The following is a 24,738-nucleotide window of genomic DNA, read 5'->3' as shown; positions in this document are numbered from 1 at the left end:
TGCAATAATATTAGTATTATATTATAATTAATATGTACACACATATACAATAGATAAAACTTCGATGAGTACTTGGATTAAAGTAGACTTATCTTAATAGCTATAATACACGAATACCTGGGATATATAGATGATATGATAAAACTGGTGCAAAAATTAAACGTACTGCTCGACATGATAATAGTTACATAACTCGGCGGGGCCTACTCAAGTAGTACAGAAAATCTTATTCAATAAAAATAGACTTTTTGACTATATAAATACAACAACATACGTACGATACGAACATGAATCTATTACATATTATATTCATTTTCAGAAAAATTTCGAAGAATTTCAAAATCAATAAATTTGAATTGTGTAGATCAGCAGTTCCCAAACTTTTTTTTTCCGCGGTGTCTTTTTTTGGACTCAATTTAACCACGGTGCCCTGCTGTAAATAACATGAAAGACAAGACAAAAAAAATACTCATTGATAACTAATTTTTTTAATTTTATAAAAATTTAACTTCATTATAAATTAATGCATTCTTAAACCTAAAAATTAAATAAATAAAATTATTGTTATCATTATTATAATCATCACATAAAAATATTATAAGATTAAAATGAGAATGTCCGAATATACAATAGAAAAAATTTCATTATTTGATATAAATTTTTTACAAAAACAATAAGGAAAAAAATTTTAAAAATTTTAAAAATTTTAAACTATTTGTTATGAACCGTAGACCACGGTGCCTTTAGATAGTGCTTGCGATGCCCCTAGGGCACCGCTGTGCACAGTTTGGGAACCGCTGGTGTAGGTAATAATGTAGGTAATATAGTAATATATATATATATATATTTGATTCAAACTACTAAAACCACAGAACAACATTCGACCATAGTGCATGGCCTTAAAACAATGATACATCGGGATACTGTCGAATAAATGATGAATGATCTCAAGTCAACGTAATGTAAGAATTTTTTTCTAAATAACAAATCATGAACTTAAAGATTTTGTGTTATTTAATGATATTCTGTATTTTTAAAATTATGTTATATTTGATTATCATTTTCTGTTTCATTACGTTTAAAAATTAAATCATTAATTGTGATATATATGGTTATAACGATGTTTGAAAACTTTGATTATAATATAATATATTGCCCTAAAGTAATTTTTAAAAAAAAAAATTTTCTTATTTAACTAGATAAAATAATTCCTTAATAACATTACAATAGTTTAAATTGATAAAAAATTTTAATATTTCTATGACTCAATAAATGCTATACAAATCAGTTCTGTTTGAAAACTAATTAAGTTCTTCTAACGCTAATAATAGTGTTAAATCGTATTTTATTAAAACTTTGTTTTTTGAATTACAATATTAAATAATGATTTCAATGGATTTTATTCAAAATAAATGAATAAAAAATAAATTAGTCACGAATTGAATTAAATTTTCGATATAATTACACATTGAAACTCGTGAAAATATTCTTTCTAAAATGCCAATAAAATGAGATTTTCAGTCGATTAAACAAATATTAAATATTGTACAGTCTTATAATAAAAATTAAATAATTAAAACCAAATACACAACTGTTACACTGACACATTTGATTTCTCTCTTGAACCCGTGTAAGTATATATAATAATTAATATTACTATAAAAAATACAAATAAGTACTATGTGATAATGTAGTCCTTCATCAAAGTAAAGTTATTCATTTGTAATAAAAATAAAAAAACTATAGAAATTAAAAAGTGTAATTTTTCAAAACATGAAATTAACTTTAATGAATCGGTTTAAAGTATATAATATTTTATTTATTAATAAGTTACCATTAATATACGTTCTCATCAATAATAATTATATTTCGTAATTAATATTTGTATTATTTGTTGAAAATATTGTAATCAAGTTTTATTCGACTCAATGGGAAGGAAAAAATCACAGTATCCACAGCTAAGTTCAATACCGATTGTAAACCAATTACAATAGTTAATTAATTCTTCAATATTTTTAAAACGACGATCGAACGGCTTCAAAAAATCAATTCCACAGCCTAAAAATAATCAAATTTTATTAGTACAAGATATTGTTTTAGCTGTGTAATATACATACATTGTTCTCATTTACGAGAAATACACACTTCCCCTTTCACCATTCACATACCTACATACAAATATTATATTATTTCTGTTGGCATGTCATCATCAGAACTAAACAAAGACAAGAGTTTAACAATCACTTACTTTACGATGTATAATTTTATTAATAAACCACACAATATATCCAGTATATAATAATATACTCCGTTATATCCGTAGACCATTGACATTTCGAGACATGACTGAAACCCCGAATGCGCAATTCTATAAATCACTTATTTATCGATTTAAGAATTTCTCTCCGTTTTTCAACCGATATTGAATTCCTTATTTGCCTCGATTATTTTTTTTTTTATATAATTAATAATATAGGTTTAATGACTGACGTTTTTTATTTTTATTTTATTTTTTTATCGACTGGATACAATGATAAAAGATATACCAGAAAAAAAATTATTATTTTAAGACAACAAACATTTTTTTACGATTGCTAACGAAATGCAAATTTCCTAAACTTTGGAAGAGCGAATTTCATTCGTAAAAACTTTTTATTTATTAGAAAATATCTTATTAATAAGATTTCACGAGTAAGACGAAACTCGGTCGATGGAATTAATCAAATTACCATGAGCTACGAGCAGACGCTGTGCTTCAAATGCTAGTCGTTCATCAGTGTTCTACCGGGTACAATAAATCGTACACGTTAACACCCCATATGCCATAATTACTATTATCGATACGCATTTAAAAATGTATACATCACACATCATGTTCAATAGTATTATTTTTTAAATCTTACACTGCTTTTATAATATAATATCTCTACTATGAGGCTAGATAATTATAGAAATTGTACTAAAAGATGTATCGGAAATGTATAGTCAAAAAGAATATTGTCGTACGAAAAATACGATTAATGTAAATTTAATGTTTAAAAGCACAAACTATTTCATCTGCTCTTGACACGTGTTGTAACAGTTCAGAAAGAAAATACATTAAATCGTAACTTAAAATTAAATTTTTCTACGGCTATCAGTTCAAAGACTACTTATTTTTTAAAAAAAAAAAAGTACTAAAATCTAATTCGTGAAAAATACGAAGGGTAACTCAAGGTTTTGAAAATAACTTAAAATTATTATTAAAAAACTTTATTCGTTTAAATCTTTACAAAAGATTCTCGATACACCATAACATACGATTAGAATTTTTAATAGGACAAAACGGTAACAAAAAAATAGAATAATGAAAACTAAAAAAATTTTATATCTACAAAAATATTATTTTCTTATATTCGAGTACAAACTTTGATATAAAATCAAGGATTGAAAACTGTAAATTTGCTTATAATAAATAGTAAGTAATTATACTACATAATAACTGGACTAGGATTAACATTGTTTTCCAAAGCCTTTAGTACAAAGCTCGTACTATCATAAATTAATTTTATGTAATTTTAAATGAGATTATGAAAATTTATTTTACATTTTTTAACAATTTTAACGATATTCTTTATTGTTTAAGAAAATCTTATGATTTTTAGGGTATTTTAGAAGTTTTAAGATCTAAAATTTGATTTCTTAAATTTTGTTATATGATTTTTACATGTTTCCGTGATTTCGTTTTATAAATATAATAATATAACAATATCTGACAATAACTATGTGAAAACCTAACCAACCTTTTTTTTTTAATCAATTTTTAATATTATATATAATTTATATCACAATTATTAAAAGATAAAACAAATGTTGTTAGTTATTTGAAATTTGTAGGGAATAAAGTATTTTTTTAAGAACGTTAAATTCCTAGTCCTAACAAACATTACAATATCCTAGTAAGCATTTCGTTTCCGTCGACATTTTGGGATTGTTATAAATAAAACATTAAATCGAAATAATAATAATAACCAAACAAATAAATTAAATCACATATCCAATTTGTGATATACTCGTATTTTAAAACCACTGTATTTTTACGTGACGTTATTTGTAAAAAAAAAATTTACTTTTCACGATGTTTATAACCGCAATGATTCGTAGTGTGTTATTTATCTCGTTCGCGACTTAATAACTCATGATTGTTTTCTAAATATTTGACACTAACGTGCAAATTAAAATCCACGAATTGTTCAAACGAAAAATCAATTTAAAATGAACAAGTATGAGCCATTAACTTTATTATGAATTTAATTTAATTTTTATTATTTTATTATTTCAAAATCAATGTATAATATCATATTATGCATAATAAAATACATTTATCTTATTTTATTTCATAATGTATTCAAGGCTATCATATCATGTCACTCAAGGCTAAACATAATCAGTGTTGTGCAATAGCTAAATTTAGTTAGATAAATTTATCTAGATACTTTATCTTATCTAGATGAATTATAATATTGATATCTAACTACTATTTAAGATAGGAACTATAATCATCTAGATTAATTTATTTAGATTTTTCACGAACTGTGAAGGTTACAAAAAATACACATATGTTATTTTTTCAAATATTATTTTTAAATTTATTTATGATGTCAACATTTTATGAGTAAATATAAGTCATTATGCATAATATAGTATAAAAAAAATAATTACAGCTTATAGGTTATTAATCCGGATCTTGTATGGGTTATTAAATATACTAGGCTTATAAGTAGGTATAGTATAGTAGTTTATAGTATATAGTAGTAGTATAGGTCTATAAGTATATTTTCTTAATAAGTTATGTATAGTCGCGCAGATTTATATATATATTTGTACCATAGTTTTTACTATTCTAAAATATACATATATGATTTAAATGATTATCAACGGACTATGATATAATGTTATGTCATTTACTAGTATGGTAATGATTCGTATAATCGTGCATATATTTTGTTATGTTTTTTTTTTTTTTAGTGTAAAATAAACAAATTATTATAATTTATAAAAAGTATATTATTATTACTCAAACTAATAGTTAAATTTCACGAATACTTATATATAAATTATTCTGATCCCTATATTCCGACTAATTTTCCTTTTCGGAAAATCGTCTATTAATATTTTTGCATAATCATTTAAATCATTTAACATATTTTATTAATAATAATTATTATTATTAGTGAATTAATATTAATATTTTCTATGTACCTAATTAGAATAATATAATATTTAACTAAATTATATCTGAAGGATAAAATGTAAAAATGTATCCCATTTCTACTTAAATAAAATTTATATTATCCTACCTATATCTAGATAAATTTTCAGTTCAGATATATTATCTACATCTAAATAAAAATAATTATCTAAGCTCAACAATAAACATAATCCGCCTTACCTTACACTAAAATATCAGAAAATTTGGCAAAGTCAATCTTTTCTGTTGTTTTACTATTACAATCATTTGAAGTTACACTATATTATAAGTACTAAAATTTAAATTTTTAAGAAATGTAGTCGTAATTACAAGCTTACAAATTTTTTTTATGACGTAATTCATTTGGGTGACAGTTAAAAAAATAAAACAATAAATATATATCATCGTATATTCATACATGTAATCTGAATGAGTATAATGTGGCCAAAATTATTTTTCAGATACAATAATTTACATTATATATTTTCAAATATTGTACTTGTACCAAAAATACGACTAACGCAACGAAAAACAAATACTACTCAGTTCCATCTTCTTTAAATTAACTAAATTAACCATCTGAAAGTAAATCATAAATGTCTTTTAAGGTTCGCCAGTTATACAGTTTTCTATTATTATTTTTATCGATGAAAAAAAATTGTTTAAATAACATTTAATTGAATCAGTGGCTTAATAAAAAAATGTTTATACTATTGCGATCACAGTTAATGGTGAACTACACTAAAAATCCATTGTATATTATATAATTTATATTGTATTTTATTACATCCATTTTATTTTTCATCTAACTGGTGTCTAAAATATATTTTATTGTTTTCTACCAATTTAATTTTTGTGATAACTACATTTTGATATATATAACGTAGATTTTATAAAACGCATGGGTGCTATACCACATAAATGTTTTTGTAGATATTTAGTTACCGTTTCATTTTAAATTAATGATTCCGAACTACATTTTACAAAATTTAAAACTTAAAAATAATATGCATCTTTCGTTAACAATTATATTTCTACAAATTTGAAATTAAAATATTTATCATAAAATATTTTATTTTTAGGCTCTCGGTTGACATTATATGAGAACTTTTTTTTAAAAAATATTATTAAATTTGAAATTGTCTTGAAGCATCTAGAAAAAACTCATATACACAAGATCGTTTCTTAGACAACGGTGATATTTAAAATTTTGTTTCGTATAAAAAATTTACCTATGGAAAATTTTGTAAATGCTTGATAATAATAAACAAAAGCAAACGTCTGGTTGAATAATTTACTAGACATTTTGCGAAACTAGGTAAGCCAAAGAAAAATATCGAGAAGGATCATGTTAATACGCAGGATAGATTAACTAATTAAAAACGGTGGAATAAAATACACTTCAGTTATCTGCTTTCATAAATTAGTAAATCCTTACAAAATACTGTTTTTTTAAACTATTTCTCGTTCTTCAAATATTTAATTTTTAATTGAAAACGATAAAAATAATCAAACTGCAAGACTAAAAACAGAACAATATCATTAACAATATTCAAAACTAGAATTTTCCTTAACTTCTCGCTAATATGAACCAAACTAATGATGTTTTTGAAACATTCAAAATTTAAAAAAAGTTTATCGATGACATTCCAATTATCTTAGATTGAAAAAGTCTTCCTTCAAAACAAAAATGTATTATGACGTTATGGTCAATGACTTTAATGCATACAATATTACCTCGATTATTTACATATTATTATCTTAATACTCTCGAATAATAGTATTACTGAATTCAAAATATGTGACAAATCATTTTCTTCTCTCATTTTAATAATATTGTGTCATATGCCCTAACACAAAATAATTAATATTATAGATGACTTATTTCAGTCTTTAATTCAAAAAAATTAAAATATTTTAACATTTTTAGAAGGGATGACTTGTAACATACACTCTAAACTGACATCATACCATCATATTTACGTTAGATAAGACTGCTACGCGATCGCGATCGTTTTCTAAAGTTACCACCGGACCATACATTAAACCATTTTTATGGACCATTTTCGTAGGTATCACCAGTTGAATGAAAAAATGTTTTCTTTCAAAATGTGACGTGATTGACGAGATACTATACAACATGCTTATCGCGTACATCGTGTTTTGATCATAATTCTAACTATATAATACTTGTAAAATTTTAATTGAAACAGTAAAGGAGACTGTGCTGAGACTTGTTTGATAGAACATCAATTACGATTGATATGATCTCGGTGATCCGACTGTTTTAGAAGACTTGAAACGGTCATACAGTCGGATTATTACGGGAAACGTAAATACCTATACAATTATAATTGAAAGCCAATGCGAATTGATGATCGTATGGTATTTAAGAGGTCCATGTCTCCAGCACCCCCACTTTCATATTTTGGTAAGATCCGGTCCTAATCGTTTGTACCTCGTTTGTACCTGATTTTACCTCTAGTCCTTTCGTTTGTACCTCAACAGTTTTTGTACTATTGAGATACTGTTGAGTACTGGGGAGATGCATGAACCCAGCTCCACCTCCAAATTTTTGATCAAAACCGATGCCCATCGATTGTACCTCGTTTTTACCTGATTGTGCCTTTAGTTCTTTCATTTTTACCTCTACGGTTTTTAAGTTATTCCTGTTCCGAGTAAACGACTGCAATCTCACCTCAAAATGTTGGATTGAAACTGGTGACCATCTTTTGTATCTGATTGTATCTCTAGTATCTTCAATTAGTATCCTCAACGGGCTTAATTTATCTCAATTTTACTTGCAGGGTTGACGAGGAAATCATCCTTATAAATCATCATAATAACCAAAACAAAATACTATTAGATCAATTTAAATACGACCGTTATTATTTTTTAGTTTTTGTTAAAAAAAAAATATACTTTTAAATACTAAAATAAAAATAACTATGTATAGTTTATTAAAACATAATTAAATTAAACTTAATTAGTATAACTATTGTAACGATTTACATTTACAAATGTTTATATTCAACCGTTTGTACTCGTATGTTAATTCAATTTTTATTAAAAACGCATTATAAATTTGAAATGAATTTTAGGTGTACACCTAAATTTTTACTAGTCATGGAAATACATTTAATGCAGAAAATACAAAATTCCACAAAATTAAAAAATTTTAAGCACACGGACCTAAGAAATTTTGAAAATGTATATGATAGTAGAACAGGGATAACTTAAACTATGTTAATGTATGTATCATAGACAACAACTTTACACGCAATGTTTTTTATTTCCTAGGGTAAAATTGTAACTTCCTTATAACCCCCCAAGTAAAACTGGAATAACGTAAAACTTTTGTGGTACAAACGAAAAGACTAGAGGTACAATCAGGTAAAAACAAGGTACAATCGATGGGCACCGGATCGGACCCAAAATTTGAAAGTGGAGATGCTGGGAACGTGAATTTACATTTACGATTAGTTTCAGTACATAAAACAACGGTCAAGTGCTCGTACCATTAATTGTTCGTTTTAAATATTTTCAGTGCTCGACTTGGAAAAATTAAAGAAGGAGAACTCTATTTACTTTAAAAAAAAAGAACGTCCCCAAAACTGGTTGAGCGTTATGATTATAGCGTAATAATAGTAGGGGACGCTAAAATTTCTGAAAATTAGGTGGGGTACTCCTTTCCCCTGCGTCCCCCCTCAAGTCGAGCACTGAATATTTTCATAATATACTAATATATATCATCTTTGTACATATATAGATATATATAGTTATATTCCTAATAAATAAAAATGATCCCAATAACCACGGAAAGTTTTGGACTATCGCACGTCCGGACTAACAAAAGTATTGAGCTCATTTCAATGCATATTATTGTAGTGTACATTTTCTCGGTGTTCACGAGCTATTAATTTTGTTTTATATCGTTTTTCATTATCCCATTTCTTGAGCTTTCGAAGTTTTGGCTTTAACATTAAAATGCGTTCGATTCTCCGCATTTGACTTTACACAAACCATAAAAATTTACTCAAAAAATCATGTTTTTATAATTTTAATATAAGTATTCAACTTATATAAGTTTTGTTAACTTTTCAGAATCAAATTTCTAAAAAGTAATAAAAAGCATAATATCACCACAAATATCGCAGCGAAACCGACTGTAATTGTTTTAAATATGTATTTAAAACGCGAGAAAAATAATATGCGGTTCCTATTTTCATTTTAAGTACTTATTGTCATTATGTAAATCTTAACTGGAAAACATTATACTACTGGTTTGGATATCAGTATATGTATTCGACACATTTTCTATTTTACACTACACCTGACCATGCTAACCATGCCGTCGGACGTACAGGTTTTTAACAATATTTTACTATTATTTAAGTTGGACTATTAATTAGTGCTGCATTTTTAAAAGCACAGAAAACATGGAAAATTACAAATTACAATTTTAACAAATATCAAAATATTCGATAGTTAGGTGTAACGTAAATTTCTTTTTTGAAATTACTCTGCTACTATTTTATATTTTTCACATCTTTCGACCATGTCAAAAACATAGAACACATTCTAGTTATATCATATCTCGTCTACTGTTTTGCCACATTTAAATTGAGTCCATTTCGTACTCGTGGTGGAAATATTGTACTCTATGAAGATAATACTATCCAAATCACACACCTCACAATTATAACTAAAAATATTTGGATATGAAACTAATATAACTGATTGGTTAGCTCGTGGTCGGATTGAGCTGCTTATTATCACTAAAACTACCACTTTTTTATAGTCAATACTTAACGAAGCTATAAATTATAAATGAAATATAATTTTAAATTAAGTTAAAATTATCTCTAATTTCAAAGTCTATACAGATTATTGTAAATAAAACGAAAAATTATTTCTATAACTTTGGTTGTGATACTGCTAATTGGTTTTTTAATAGTTTGATTATAAGCATCATTCAAAAATCACTCACCATAAAATTTAAAAAGTAAATATTCCTGTAACGTCATTATTTGCATAACGGTGATTTCCATCGAGCGCATACATACACACGCGCACACTCATACGCAAATGGAACAATTGATAAATAGACAAACTTAAACGATGACGTAAAATATAGATATGGATATTTATGTATACATTATTTACATTATCAAATCGAATATAAAAAAACAAATTTAAATTGAAAAAATGTCAATCGATATTCTAAGTGCAATTTATTACATTTATATTTTACATTGATAAATTTTAGTTCTTTCTGCTAAACCCAATCGAGTTATATGTACGTTTGTGCGTTCCAGACAAAACTTTAAGCGTTCGATCGCTCATAGCTTGCAGTATTATCATGACATTTTTAAATTACGTTTTCAGTTTTTAGAAACGCTTCTATTGTACCAACTGTCTTAATTGAATTCTATTGAATTCGCAGCATTTTAAACTTTTCCCTAACAATTATTTGTTGTCAGAGACAATTATTGATGTAATAAAATAAAAATAAATTATTAAATGGTAAATACTCAGAACTTCCCTACTTCCCTTCCGTAGAAGGTAAGTCGAGATAAAAAATCACGGTCGACGACGTCTCATTTGTTTCGTGTTACGAGTATTTTCAACGACAGGACAACTGTCAAAACAATCACTGATTGCCATAACTTTATCATGGGACCGAAATAAATACGGATGATCGATTATTATTATTATCCGTAGGAAAAAAATCCATTTCTACGGCAAGAGTAACGACTCCCGTTCCAACCACGCTTGGCACCACGCCGCTATCGATATTGATTGAAACTTTGAGCACTGGACTCAGTGGCAACGGTTGCGAAATTGTCACACACAGTATTGCTTATTACGAACAATGTTTGCACGGCGAAAGATGTTTAATACATAGTTCATACTTCCACATCTTAGGTTAATGAATAAAACATATTGTCAACACGGACGTAGCACGGTTGTTTCGTTCGTTTCCACATCAGAGAGTAACGACCCGAAAATGGTTGTTTATGGCAGCTGCAGAATTCACACACACACACACACACACACACACACACACACACACGCCCACTTACACGCCCGCGCGCGTACACATACATAAGAACACACCAGTTTTCCTCATCCCGACAACATTATTTCCGTCGCCCAGTTTTCGGAGTAGTTATCATAAATAATTTTCACCTCCACAGCGTGTATTTCTACACAAATGGATTGGTGTTAAAGGTCGAAAACGCGCAAAGTATCGAAAACGCATTTGCATTTTGTCGTATCGCCCACGAAGACAGATTGCACTCACTATTGCAGTCGATAGCATCTGTGCACAATAAACATCAATATTTATTATATTTACGCAAATCACTTTGTGGGACGTTATTTTCAACTTTTTTTATTATTTAATAGAAAAATACGTCGTCGTTATATTATACTACGACACAACAATGTAAACTCAAAACAAGCCTTAACTTGAGCTACACGAACAAGTTTCGACATTGTAATCATGGATAACTTGGCAAAATTTTTTTTCCTTGTTTTTTTTACGATAGTTATTGTTTACAACGAACTTTTGACGCTCAATCTAAATTGAAAATCCGTTGTACCACGCGTCCAGAATGCGTAAACTTATTATACCGAAAATGACCTGAAAAAATATTATCAACTTTTACGGTTTTACGACATGGCCGGTGGTTGCTGCAGCGATAATGTTCGGTTTTGTCCGGAACATAATTTTACGAAATTCAAAGTCAATACTTAATGATTATATTTTTAATAACACTGATAAAGAAAAATGCGTCAATCAGTTAATGGTATACGTTGTCATCAAAATTTTAATACAAACGCAACGGCTAACGAGGCCTTGTCGGTCCGTCGCGACAATTGTTTTAGTATATATACGATGTATCTCTGCAGAATAGTGATGAGAAATCCGGATTTGCCGATGATTAACATTTTTGAAAAATTTAATTAGTATTATTTTATGTATCACTAATAAATAATGTTTAATAACTAGGTACACATATTTCGTAGTAAATTAATTTTTTAATTAGAATACAGAATTCCACAATATTAAACCCAAAATTCAGAATTTCAATTCCGAAATCTGAATTTTTCAGCCTGAAACCTGAAAACTAAATTCTGAATAATCCGAATTTAATTCCCATCACTACTACAGGGCATCCCCGTCTTTTTTTAATTTCCATCCTTTACGTTTCAAACGGAACCCTATGGGAACCGAATGTGAGTTTGTTGTTTATATATTGAATTATCTATACAAATAAATAAATACGTTTACTGCGAAAAGATGCAAAAATATTCGATTATGGGGCACGTAATAATACGAGTATATTGATAGTGAAAATAATGGAAATAATATAATATTATACAGACATGCGTGTCACAAAATACAAAGACCCAGTTTTACTATATATTAATATTTGATGTTTATACACGTGTATATATATATATATATATATATATATATTTGTTTCCATTTTATGAGTGCCTAACGTGTGTTTACATTGTGACAATATTTTTATAGGATTCGCATCTCCCGTTTTGTTTCTCACATTGCATTACGAATATGTAAATATTACTCTAATCCATGCTCGAAAACAACCATCATCGTTATAGGTTTGAAATTGTTATGTTGTATAACACATTTTTTACATGTTAACCATTGTTCTGTGATAATACTATGTTTACTATGTTCTACAATATTTTTGAAAATTCTGGTCTTACCTTTAAATATAACTGTCATAAAATTATCGAAGCAATGTATCATAAATGTTGCTGTATATTAATAACTTTTCATCAGTTTTTACAATTATTAAGAAAACTATTGAGAAATTCGTTATATACCTTTCCAAAGTTCTAAATGTTGCTGGAAATAACAATAATGTTATACTATATTATAGAATATATATCATAATATATGGTCTTACAAAGAAGAATTTCCCATTATTTTAGATTAAAAGCCGCGAATCGAAGATATTTGCTCTAGGCTTGATCGATTAGGAAGTTATAACTGTACGCAGAATATTTTAAAACTGACTATGATTTCTTTACTAAAGCGTTTTCTATGCGGTTAGATTCGATTATTGGTTTAAATTATTAAAAATTCAAAACCTCGACTTGGGGGAGCAGATACCTGAGTAACCTGGGTACCCCAAATTTTCGTTTCAGATATTTTAACGTTCTTCTCACCCTTATTTTAGGCTGAACCCATATAGGGTGGTATAATTACCCAAACTATAACTAACGTTTAAATTATTACTCTACTTTGAATGATGTAGACGACAAGAAAATTACTACAGTTGCAGCGTCTATTCATTTACCATCCCGACTATTTTAAAGTTTTAAATGCTAATGATCGAATGGTTAAAATTTCAAAGACTATTGAATTAAAATAAAGTTTACTCGGAACGTCAAAAGTACATATTTAGTATGTTATGGGATTTATACTGGCTTGTGGTCATCTTTATAACTTCTATCAATTTTTATGCTCCGGTCTAACATTCATATTTCACTCTATTACTTATAATTTACTTTAAAAGATACCTCGTTGGGCAGCGGTTCAGCATTCGTGTCATAATAATTATAAGAAAATATTATCACAATAATTATTATTCTTACGAACATTGTGATTATAAATATTATTATTCTCTTTGAGTTCCTACCTGACAACTAGTAAAAAGCTGCATACGATCTTATGTTTCACGATGACACGATTTTTTTAATCGCGTTCCGAACGACATCGGATATCGCATTTCCGTACATCAACGGACGTCGTCCCAAATTCAATTTTAATGTGAATACGAAATCAGAAAGCAACATTCATTCAAATGTCAACGGTATTTCTGTATACTTATTTTTATAATTTGTACAACTTGCGTGATTTTCTTTGTTCATTTTTCTTTCTCGTCATCACGAATACGTCAATCAATTTCAAGGCAATTATTCGTCCCTGCATTGTACGCGTTAACAAACATTAAGCAATCGCACAGTTTTTTAGTGCAGCAATCGTACAAACGCATTTTAAAGATCCCTCATTACCAACCGACAAAAATCTAATTCCAATAAATGAAGCGTTAGAATTGACGAGCAGTGGATATCTACCCACGTTTAATTTCAAAAAGTGCGATATAATATTATTACGACACGTTTTCGTTTAAGCGTCAAAGATTTTATTTTAAAAATTTATATTTCCGTTTAATACATAATAATAATATATATAATTCTACGTGATTATTCAAAAATAGAACTTTTGAAATAAATGTGGAGAGAGCGGCCAAAAATGTGTTTTGATCTTTAAAAATGAAGTGATATTACGACTGATTACTGACGGTTCAGTGATAAATTGAGACATATGTATATTATCGCAGTCCATTGTTTTGAAAACTTAAAACTGTAGCTTACAGAATTAAATTTGACATTATCTGTGAAGAGATAACTAAATTTTCGACTTACCATTTTTCACAACTCTATCATATAATATTTATAAAGACTTGTTACCTATTTCATCCGTATAAATGAATGTTAAACCCATCAAATCAACTGCGCATAACAAATGGTCCAGAATCATTTCATAGTTAATTTCACTCTCTTTTTCTCAATTTAATATGCCGATTTATTGAAGATTTAAAAATGTTTCACAGAATTATCTCGATATTTAATAGAAAATGAGTTGAATAAAAATAAAATAAATATCTAATATTGAAAAAAATAACTAAAGAATAATTAATCTAATTAAATTTTTATGGGAAGAATTAAAAACAGGGAAAACTATTAATTAATTCAAGTATGTTCAGAAATCAGTTTCGAGTTCAATTAATATATATTTTTAAAATAAATCTTCTTAAAATATTGATTCGCCTACTTATTTTTTTAATTTTTTTTTTAAATCTCGTATAAAATAATTTAATAATTATTTGTAAACAAATGGCCGACGTTATTAAGTAACATAAAAATTGATAATTAGAGTGATTTTTAGGTACACAGAAAGAACATGTTCCAATGGTATCAAATATATTATTAACACGAACGTAATTTAATAATGTATATAAGGTACAGTCAACAAAAACCATCTGGTGTCGATCAGTGCCCGATCTAAAGCCGGGTATATACCGGAGCATTTGATTGTAATGTAACACCGTAGTATAACAGAGTTCGTGCTCGTTTACACGTTACATGGTACAAACGTGTACGTTTAGGGTCGAGAACTACTCCGTATCAGTTTTTCGTCGGTCTATCCATCAGTTTTTACAAATATATATCAAATAAATATACGAGTATATCACCGGACGATTCACTGCGAGCAACTGGCATACCGTCTACACTAAGCAAGTTTATGGATACACGCCTGATTCATTGTAAAAAAATACATGCACAATATTGTGAAGTTATCAAATGAATTAAAAATAGATCTGTGTACAAACGGTCTCTGAACACTCTCTCAACGATTAAAGTTAGTACCATCTATAGTCGTGATACAAGTAAACCACAGACTTATAGATATTTTTTTTTGTCAGTGAATTAAACAAATTACGCTAGTACTCTTTTACCCGTTTGATATCAAAATTTAATAGGTATTACCCTATATAAATATTATTTACTGGGTAATGTTAATACGTCTAGTTCATGGTCCGTGTACCACGATTTTCATTGAGGGTGACGTATAATTATAAAATTAAGAGGTGGGTACACGCCGTGTACCCCCGTATATCCTCCACTAAACCACTGGTCGTAATGTTACATTCCTTTGATATTCATCAAAACACCGACACTCGGGTGGATCGACGACGTCGCAAACCGAACACGCGCGAATGATACGAGTACAGTAACACCGTACGCACCTGAGCATTTCAGTTACATTACACCTAAATGCACTGGTGTGTACCCGCAAGGGTACATTCCCCCCCTCCCGCCATAGATCGTATTTTTTTGAATATAATACATTGATTTATTTAAAAAATGTAATGTATAAATAATTAAGAATATAAATTACTAGTCTATTATTATAATATGTTATCATTATAACAAGAACATGAACAGTAGGTAATGAACTGTAAATTATTTTTAAGTTTGTATTGAAGAAAAATTAATTTTGATCCTCCCCTATGGCCTCAACTCAAATACGCCCTTGTATACCCAGCTTAATATAACCAACGGTGATGGATGTGCTTACACTGCTACTGCGATACCTTTTGAGAGGAGAAAAACGAGAAAAAAATCGTCTACGCAATGATTTACCTTTTCTTTTACCACTCTTTCGGAGCTACCACATTATTATTATTATTATTATCAATATTATTATTCCGTACATCCATTTTTTGCATACGGATAAACGCAATACAATATACGACGTCCGCGAGTGAATTTGTTTTTTTCGGACGCTTGTTGAATTTGGTGAATTCGGTTTTTATTTAATCAACTTAATCTACGGAAATAACAAAATAGCCATTATAAATTAAATCCGACAGGTTTAACGTGTATCAGCAGGAGATTTGAAAGGGAAGGGGGGAGTGAATCGCACTCTTTTACCCCGAAAAAAAAATTTTAGTTTGTACACAAAGTTATTATCATGTTACACAAGAATAGCATTTTTTAAACGTAAGTCTTGTTGTGATTTTCAGTAGTCGTGGTGGTAGCATTTTTCGTCTGCTGGGCGCCCTTCCAGGCACAAAGATTGGTGGCCATCTATGGAGACGCTGACCATGAAGACCGTTCTAGCGTGTCTATAATTGATGTGAACTTCTACCAGGTGCTGAATTACGTATCGGGTATTCTGTACTACTTGTCAGCCACTATTAACCCACTGCTGTACAACCTCATGTCATACAAGTTCAGGACTGCATTTAAAGTGAGTGGAAACATGAAATCGATCTGTCACAACGCCATACCGAAAATCAGAAAAACCCTTCCAAATCAACATATATACATTGTATAGGTCTTGTTCCTGTCACCACTTTCCTTCTCGATAAAATGTCCCCACTTAATCTCGTATGGATTAAAATACATTGAAAGCAAAAGGTATACTAATTTCGAATAATAATAACGACACATCCCGGGAACTGATTACGGTGTGTGGAATCACGTACGTGGTTATTAGAGCAAAGGACTTGTAGCATTTGCATATTTTTTTGCACAGTTACAAAAATAGCAGAATGTGAAACAAATACGTTTCATGCTTCCACAAAGCTAGTTTTGAAATTTTATTGTGCACATAAATGCATATTTTGCGTTTTTTTTTTATTTTTAGGGCATATATCTTCCATTTTATACTGTTAGATGCATATTTTAAATAATTTATCATTTTATTAATATTTTTTTGTCGACGTTTTTATTTATTTATTTATACAACCAAAATAACGTTGAATTTAAATTTTTTTTAAATTTTGATCATAATATTAATATGGTTTTTGACTTTTCCCAAACCCATCATAGTTTTCCTAAAAACACGTTTCGAGAGTTGTCAATTAGATTGATTTTCGAGTTATTAATTTTATTTATATACCGATAAAATAATATTGTTTAACGCATAAAATATTCATACGGGCCACGCACAATGTTTTTAAATTAAAAAAATGGTGGCTGAAAATCAAATTTCTTAATTTTTTTTTTTTTAATAAAAAAGTGAAAACATCTTAAATTATTATTATTAACGTGGCCACGAGGACGCCTGTCACCGACATCGGACATATTCAGTAATCGCTGTTTCTCAACGGTTGACAGTCGACCATACATCCAAACACGTTCTATTTACTATTTATTATAAAAAATGCCTAAAGTAAGTATCCAGATAAGAAAACATAAAATAAACCCAATTAATTAATTTTAACTTATAAGTTGTTAAATAAAGTTGTAAATAAAATGTATTCATTACGAGTACATTGTAAGCGTTTTCATACACATAAAACAACTGGTGTTTATCAAAACGGTATGTGTTTGTAAATGTCGATAACGTTTCGGGTTTTTGTATACCGCGTTGATATCCATATCGGCAAAATCTTATACCGTAAGTCCTTAAGGCTAGATTCCTGGAAAACAAAAAGTTAAACAAAAATACATTGAGTGAAAAACTATTCACATACACTTTATTATATTGTATTTCTGCAAATAATAACAATATATGTCAGTGGTTCTCAACCGGGGTGACATGTCACCCAAGGGTGACATGGACACAGTGTAGGGGTGACACGAAATCTCCACAGGAAAAGGAAAAAAATTAGAAAAAAATTAATTTTAATAAAACCATATTATTACGACAACAGTCATGTAAATAGCATACCTTTAAGTTTACATCTTTATATTATTTAGATCCAATGAATATGTGCAGTATTGTTATTAACGCAAAATCGATGTATTATCGATTTTTTTATCGACTTAACCGGGGTCGTTAGTTATTTTACAGTCGTTAGATATGTAGTATTATTATATACAAATAAAACAAATAAGTATAAAAATCTTTAAAAAATGTTCTCTCTTTTTTTTTTAATTTTAAGTATAAACTTTATAATATCAATGTTTATTGAACAATGCATCTCAATAAATTGAAGGTGTTCTACTGTTTTCTTCTGTTATTATTCATCTGTTTTTATTGTTTTTGTTATTTCAAGAATTATTCTAAAATACACAGTTAAGATTATTTATTATTTTGATGTTAGGGTGACGCGGTGTTTAATTCTAGTGGCTAAAGGTGACATGAATGAAAAAAGGATAAGAATCACTGATATATGTATTATAATTGCACGATTTAATTATTTTACTAGCAATTTTTTTTTGAAATAATTATCATTTTCCCATTTTTTTAATATATCAACCATAAAAAACGCATCTAGAAATTTACGAAGTACGTATTACCTAAAATTTAAAAAAATAGTACCTTAAAATATGATAGGGATGTATGCAAATCAAAACAATAAAAGTATTATCTGAAAAAAGTCGACGAAATTAAATTACCAAAATATATATAGATATTACAAAAATTTAATGAACACGTAAATACTGAAACCGATGCAATGTTAAAAGAAACACAAGGACCTATCTTCTACGACGTAATTGCAAAACAATACTGAATAAGGCGACGGTAAACGAGAACTTCCTGTATCACTAAAATTAAAACACAGATAATTCACTCGTAGTCATCGAGTTCCCATATAGATAATGGACCCCTAAAATACATAAAATTTACGATTTATTCAAAACGTATTTATTGTCCTGAAAATTTTATTTTACTATTATTTAATAAACTATGATAATATTTTGGCAAACATACAAATAATGTAATACAATTTTTTGTTGTTTATATCCAATCAAAATACTTGAAAGAGTTTATTATTGCAACTTATATAGTCAAACCAACTAAGAATGAAATGCAATCATTTTCACCAACAATATGCTATAGTGATTAAAGTGATAATTGTAAAGGATTATTTTTTCTATACAAGATAGTCTCCAATGTCTGAAACCCTTTTAGAAAATGTATAAGCCATTGTGATCTTGAGTATGGTTATCGATATTGAATTAGCATAGCATATAGCATTAGCATGAAAAAAGTTCAATGGTAAGTCTGACCAATGCTAACGATTTCATTTTTTAAATCGTATTTTTTATAAAGCTTTCTGTTGTTGGAAAAAGTTAACTCTCTTTAATTGAAAATATAACGTATTAATTCTCAACCTCTTCTAATCTACGCCCCTTTTGTAAATTCTCAAATATCTCGCCCTCTCGTATAAATTGAAAAAAATCAATCATCTTTTTTTGTGTACTTTCCAAATAAGCTATAGAAAATTCGGAATGATAAATAATTTTTTATTGATGATAATTATAAAATATAAATAATAATATGGATTAATCAATTAAGGAGAAATAATATAGAAATAAATGAATATAAAAAATTAATAATAGTAAATAAAAAAAATACATAATGAAATGAATAATTAATGTTAATTAATGTTAGTACTGACAACACTTTCGACAGTTTTTTTTTTTTTTGTTCGTCTCAATATTTGATAGAGAACGTATAAAGAGAACCGATCAATATTTTATTTTTCTCTATGTTTTAAAATAAAAGTTGTATTTTTTAATAACTGCTTACGCCTCCCCAGCAATGTGTACACGCCCCCCCCCCCCCCAAATTGGGAATAATTGGTATAAAATGAAAAAATGAAAATGAATGCACAATATAACACATTACGGAATCCATAAGTACCTATATGTGGTAAAAATAATAATCGGCATAGGAAAAAACCTTACATTTGAACAGTTCCCAACTAGACATTTTGATACAAGTCAAAATGGTCTACAAATGTACAGAAGTGCGGATACGTTGTGGTTCTAAGAATATCATTATAAAAACAGTAATATAGAAAAACTAATCGGATTTTGAATTAACACACTGATTGTAGAAAGTATCGAATTTTAAGAAATTACGAAAACAATAATTTACCAACCAAATATACGAACTCTGTAATTGTTCTACAATCATACTTTAAATTTTTATTTTTCTGAAAAATTGTATTTATCTTATTTATTTTTTAAAATACATATAATTGTTAGTTTTTATAATTACAATTTATATTTTATATTTTATTTAGTTTGAAATCGATTTATTTCTGTATAGTTGATTTTTCTGTTATCTATTCTTAACATTGACAAAAAATAATAATAATAATAAGTAGCACTAGAAAAGAAAGTATTATATTATCGATTAGAAAAAAATATGAATTTTGAAAATATTATTTCCGCTGATGGGTTGTTGAAAAAATAATATTATTTTTCGAGCCTTTCAACAGGTTTCTGTTTGTGTTCTTGTTATGTTTGAGTTACCATTTTCGTTAATGTGCTAAATTCACACTACTGAAGTATACTAGACCAATCCGAAGGATATTAATATTATTGTTATTACATTTTGTTCATGTTATTGACTGCACGTGATCCTATGTCACACAACGTTTTATGCGCTCTCGAACTGCGACCTGAAGTCATCTGTGAAGAACTTCAATTGCAGACTTGCGAAACTTAAGCGTTTTAAAATGGTCGTGATTATTCATGAGCTCTTTTTTTTATATTTTTATATTTTGCCTTGTTTATGATTTAATTGTATACGACAGCAGCCAATAGCGGTACACGGGTGGAATCCCGATGCGATCGAACTGTAATGATAATAATATGTAACAGCGGTAGGCAATAATAATAATAATATATAGTTGATATTTTGAGGTGGTTACGCGCATGAATAATGTAAACTAGGATAGTTATAAAATAGCTGTTTAGACCTTTAGAACATCCCTACCCACATACACACACATCCAGGGCCGGACTGGGTAGGCGGGAGATATCGGAAGTTTTCTGGTGGGCCGCTTGTTTGAATTAGGCCACTTTCACTCGTTTGGAAGTTTTTTTAGGTTTATCGGTTGTGGCTCATTGTGTCGACACCCATAGATGCATTTTCTAATACGCTTACATTACAAACTGTCAAAAATTAAATAAATGGTCTTTTAATTTTTAATAATAATATTAAGTGTTCAAATTCTCAAAATAATATACAATAATTTTATTTGAAAATATACGTTTTTTTTAGAGTTGTTTTTATACCTTTTATATCTAAGAAGGTCGTTTATTTTTATTTCCCTGATTGAAATTTCTAATCCAGTCCGGCCGCGCACACACCTATAGACTATAACGCTATTGGTTCCCTTTCGAATCATTCACTGATTTACGCAAAACAAAAACAGTGTGTACACTGGTGTAATAAACATAAAACTGGTATAATAACCATTGCAACATTCGTCACAACGTTCCCCATTGCGAGATTTACTGATAAATTATCAATATGAAAGCATTAAATTATTTTTTATTTTTTTTTCGTAATAATTATTTCAAGTTTTCACTATTTATAATTACAAAATACGTTTTTAATCGTTTTTAATGTAATGTTCTTAAATTTAAATGAAAAGATTAGTGATTTTTACCCTACATCATTTCGGTGTTCCATTTTGCTCGTCTTAATATAAAATACTTGAAAATAACTAACCACAATTCAATACTTCATATTTTATATAAAACTCGGTAAATAGTATGCATTTCGTTTGTCGAAATATTGAACGTTACTTATTAAAATAATTTTCTTGTATACTAATTAATGCAGATGGTTTTAAAGCATTAAGATTTTTCTATACAATTATACGAAAAATGTATTTTAGATGTTACCAGTAATATTTTTGGATAAATGGAAATACGATATTTTCAATTAAAAAATAAACGCTTCAAATCGTGAAAATTAAAAATTTGAAACGAAAAATCAATTAATGTTCCACTAAAATATATTCCCAGTATAAAACTTAACTGTTGAATCTAATGGATTTATTCTGTACATTATTTGGTATACCATTTTTAATCTTCACATACGATTCCGTTTAACTAAGTTCATTTTATTTTCCGCTCAAATGCGTATGATTATATTCGCATGTGGTTTGTATTTTTTGCAAATCATATCTCGTATGATGTATCTTTATGTCATACCACCTCATTAATTCTATGAACGTCGCAAACAAAGCATCATTAGTGATTATTTTTTTACAAAAATCCGTTTCGGTAAATATTATCCTAACGAATTTGGTTTATGTTGCGGATGAAATTATTTTATCACAATTTTTATCTTTATTCGATCCTCGATGACGCAGTAATACATCTATTATATCGTTAAACGAGACATCAAAATATAAAGGTAAACAAACGATTACACAAATATGAATGGGAAATAATTTTAACTAATAAATTTTTAACAGTTCATTTAAAACCTTTTAAGAAGACCGTTTATCATTATCGCGAGTACATTTTTCTCGGTGAGTAAATTTGAGATAAAAAAAAAAAAAAAGAAACATAATGACTTTCTTCAACTGAATAACGAGTAACACGACGTTACTTTTAACAGTGGTTATACCTGGTGGATGGTGATGATCATAGCCAATGTTGTATCTAGAAAATTTAGCGCCTGGAGCTAATAAAAATATAGCGCCCTTACGTAGGTGGAAGTACGGGGTATGTTCATGACTTTTTTTATTTTTCATAAACTCAAGAGCACCCGTATACCAACAACATATGAGGCAAGCCAGTTTCCTAGCTCTTGGTCCAAGCCAGACATACCCAGTTGCCTTTCTCCCTCCCCTAGGTCACTAGTGCCCTAGGCACTGGTTGTACCTCTTGACACCTATCTTGTGTGTATAGTATACAAAATATTTCACGGGGGCTTATTCATTTCGATAGCTCCGGTATTATTTATATTTGTATAATTTATATTTTAACTTACGGACAAAAATTAGTATTGGACAATAATTTCAACGATAAACACTTGTTTTTCGTCCAATGACAAGCTTTTGATAATATTAAATAATACTCTTAGATCGTAAATTAAAACTAAAATAAAAAAATATTTAACTTTATTTCTTTTTCATTGAAGCTTGTCCGAAGTTGAACCATCAAAATATTTAAAAAAATGAATAATATAAAAATATTATAAAAATTAATCATATAAAACGACTGTGTCTTAAAGTTTTATAAAAATAACATAATAAAAAGTTAATTTTTCTAATCAATAATGGTTGTCTTTACTTACGAGTGAGTTTTTAAGAAACAAATTCGATTAAAAATAATATTTTAAAACAACAAAAGAGATATCACAGGATCAGTAAATCCTTACGAGACACTCGGTGTGCTCAAAGTTTGAAACAACCTTATTTTCGAGAATCCACTCATACTGATATGTAGGAGCATAATCCTTCACGGACAATCTAAAATAATTTTACATAAAATAATTTCAAATAATTATTATTTGTTGATTCGAAAATCAGTGGACATGATATTTAAGTACATTATATAACTTACGATCCATCAATAGGCGGTTTTGCGTTACAGTTTTGCCAGTTAAGTTCGGACGTATTTAAAATCCATTTCGTCGCGTTCGAAAAACGAGCTATCGTTATTATATCACCAAAATGTTTTCGAAATAGCTCCGAGAACGACAGAAATCGTTTTTCGAATGAGTATTATTGCTGTTGAGAAATTCGAATAAATTCAAATCGTGTAGTCCATGTCAATAAGAATTGCGACTACTTGAAGATTTTTCGATCGCATAATCAGAATAGCGCGAAAAACGATGAACCGCCATGTAAAGTTTTTAAAGAAATACGAATTAATTTCATTTTCAAACAAAACAACATAAACATAGCTTGTTTTGTCGTTTTCAAAATGTAAATGTTCATCAAAATATCTGATGATATTTGTGAATTTTTTTTTTTTTACCACAAAACTATTAAAATCGAATACGTAAAAATCGTGAATGTCGTAATAATCAGACTTAAGTAGTATTCAGAATACTTTTTAAATACTTTTTTTGAAAGTATTCAATAAATCATTTTTAATACTGTATTTCGAATACCGTCAAATCATCTTTTTTTTTTAATGATTTTATTACTTCTCCGTCGTATCTTGTATAATCTAAT

The 24,738-nt window shown here is 28.3% G+C and overlaps 1 protein-coding gene across 4 annotated transcripts in view; it reads left to right on the top strand.

The window, feature by feature from the left end:
- LOC112682965 (pyrokinin-1 receptor-like) overlaps positions 1-24,738 on the top strand; it is an 88,506-nt gene that overhangs the window by 61,003 nt on the left and 2,765 nt on the right. For 3 of the 4 annotated variants that reach the window (XM_025553763.1, XM_025553761.1, XM_025553764.1), the window contains exon 6: positions 16,870-17,096. In XM_025553763.1, the coding sequence (XP_025409548.1) occupies positions 16,870-17,096 (227 nt within the window). The remainder of the gene's footprint in view (positions 1-16,869; positions 17,097-24,738) is intronic. The other variant, XM_025553762.1, reaches the window with a different exon arrangement.

Source organism: Sipha flava, unplaced genomic scaffold (assembly GCF_003268045.1).
Source record: "Sipha flava isolate LNK unplaced genomic scaffold, YSA_version1 217_pilon_pilon, whole genome shotgun sequence".
Lineage (NCBI taxonomy): Eukaryota > Metazoa > Arthropoda > Insecta > Hemiptera > Aphididae > Sipha > Sipha flava.
This window is presented reverse-complemented; position numbering and strand designations above follow the sequence as displayed.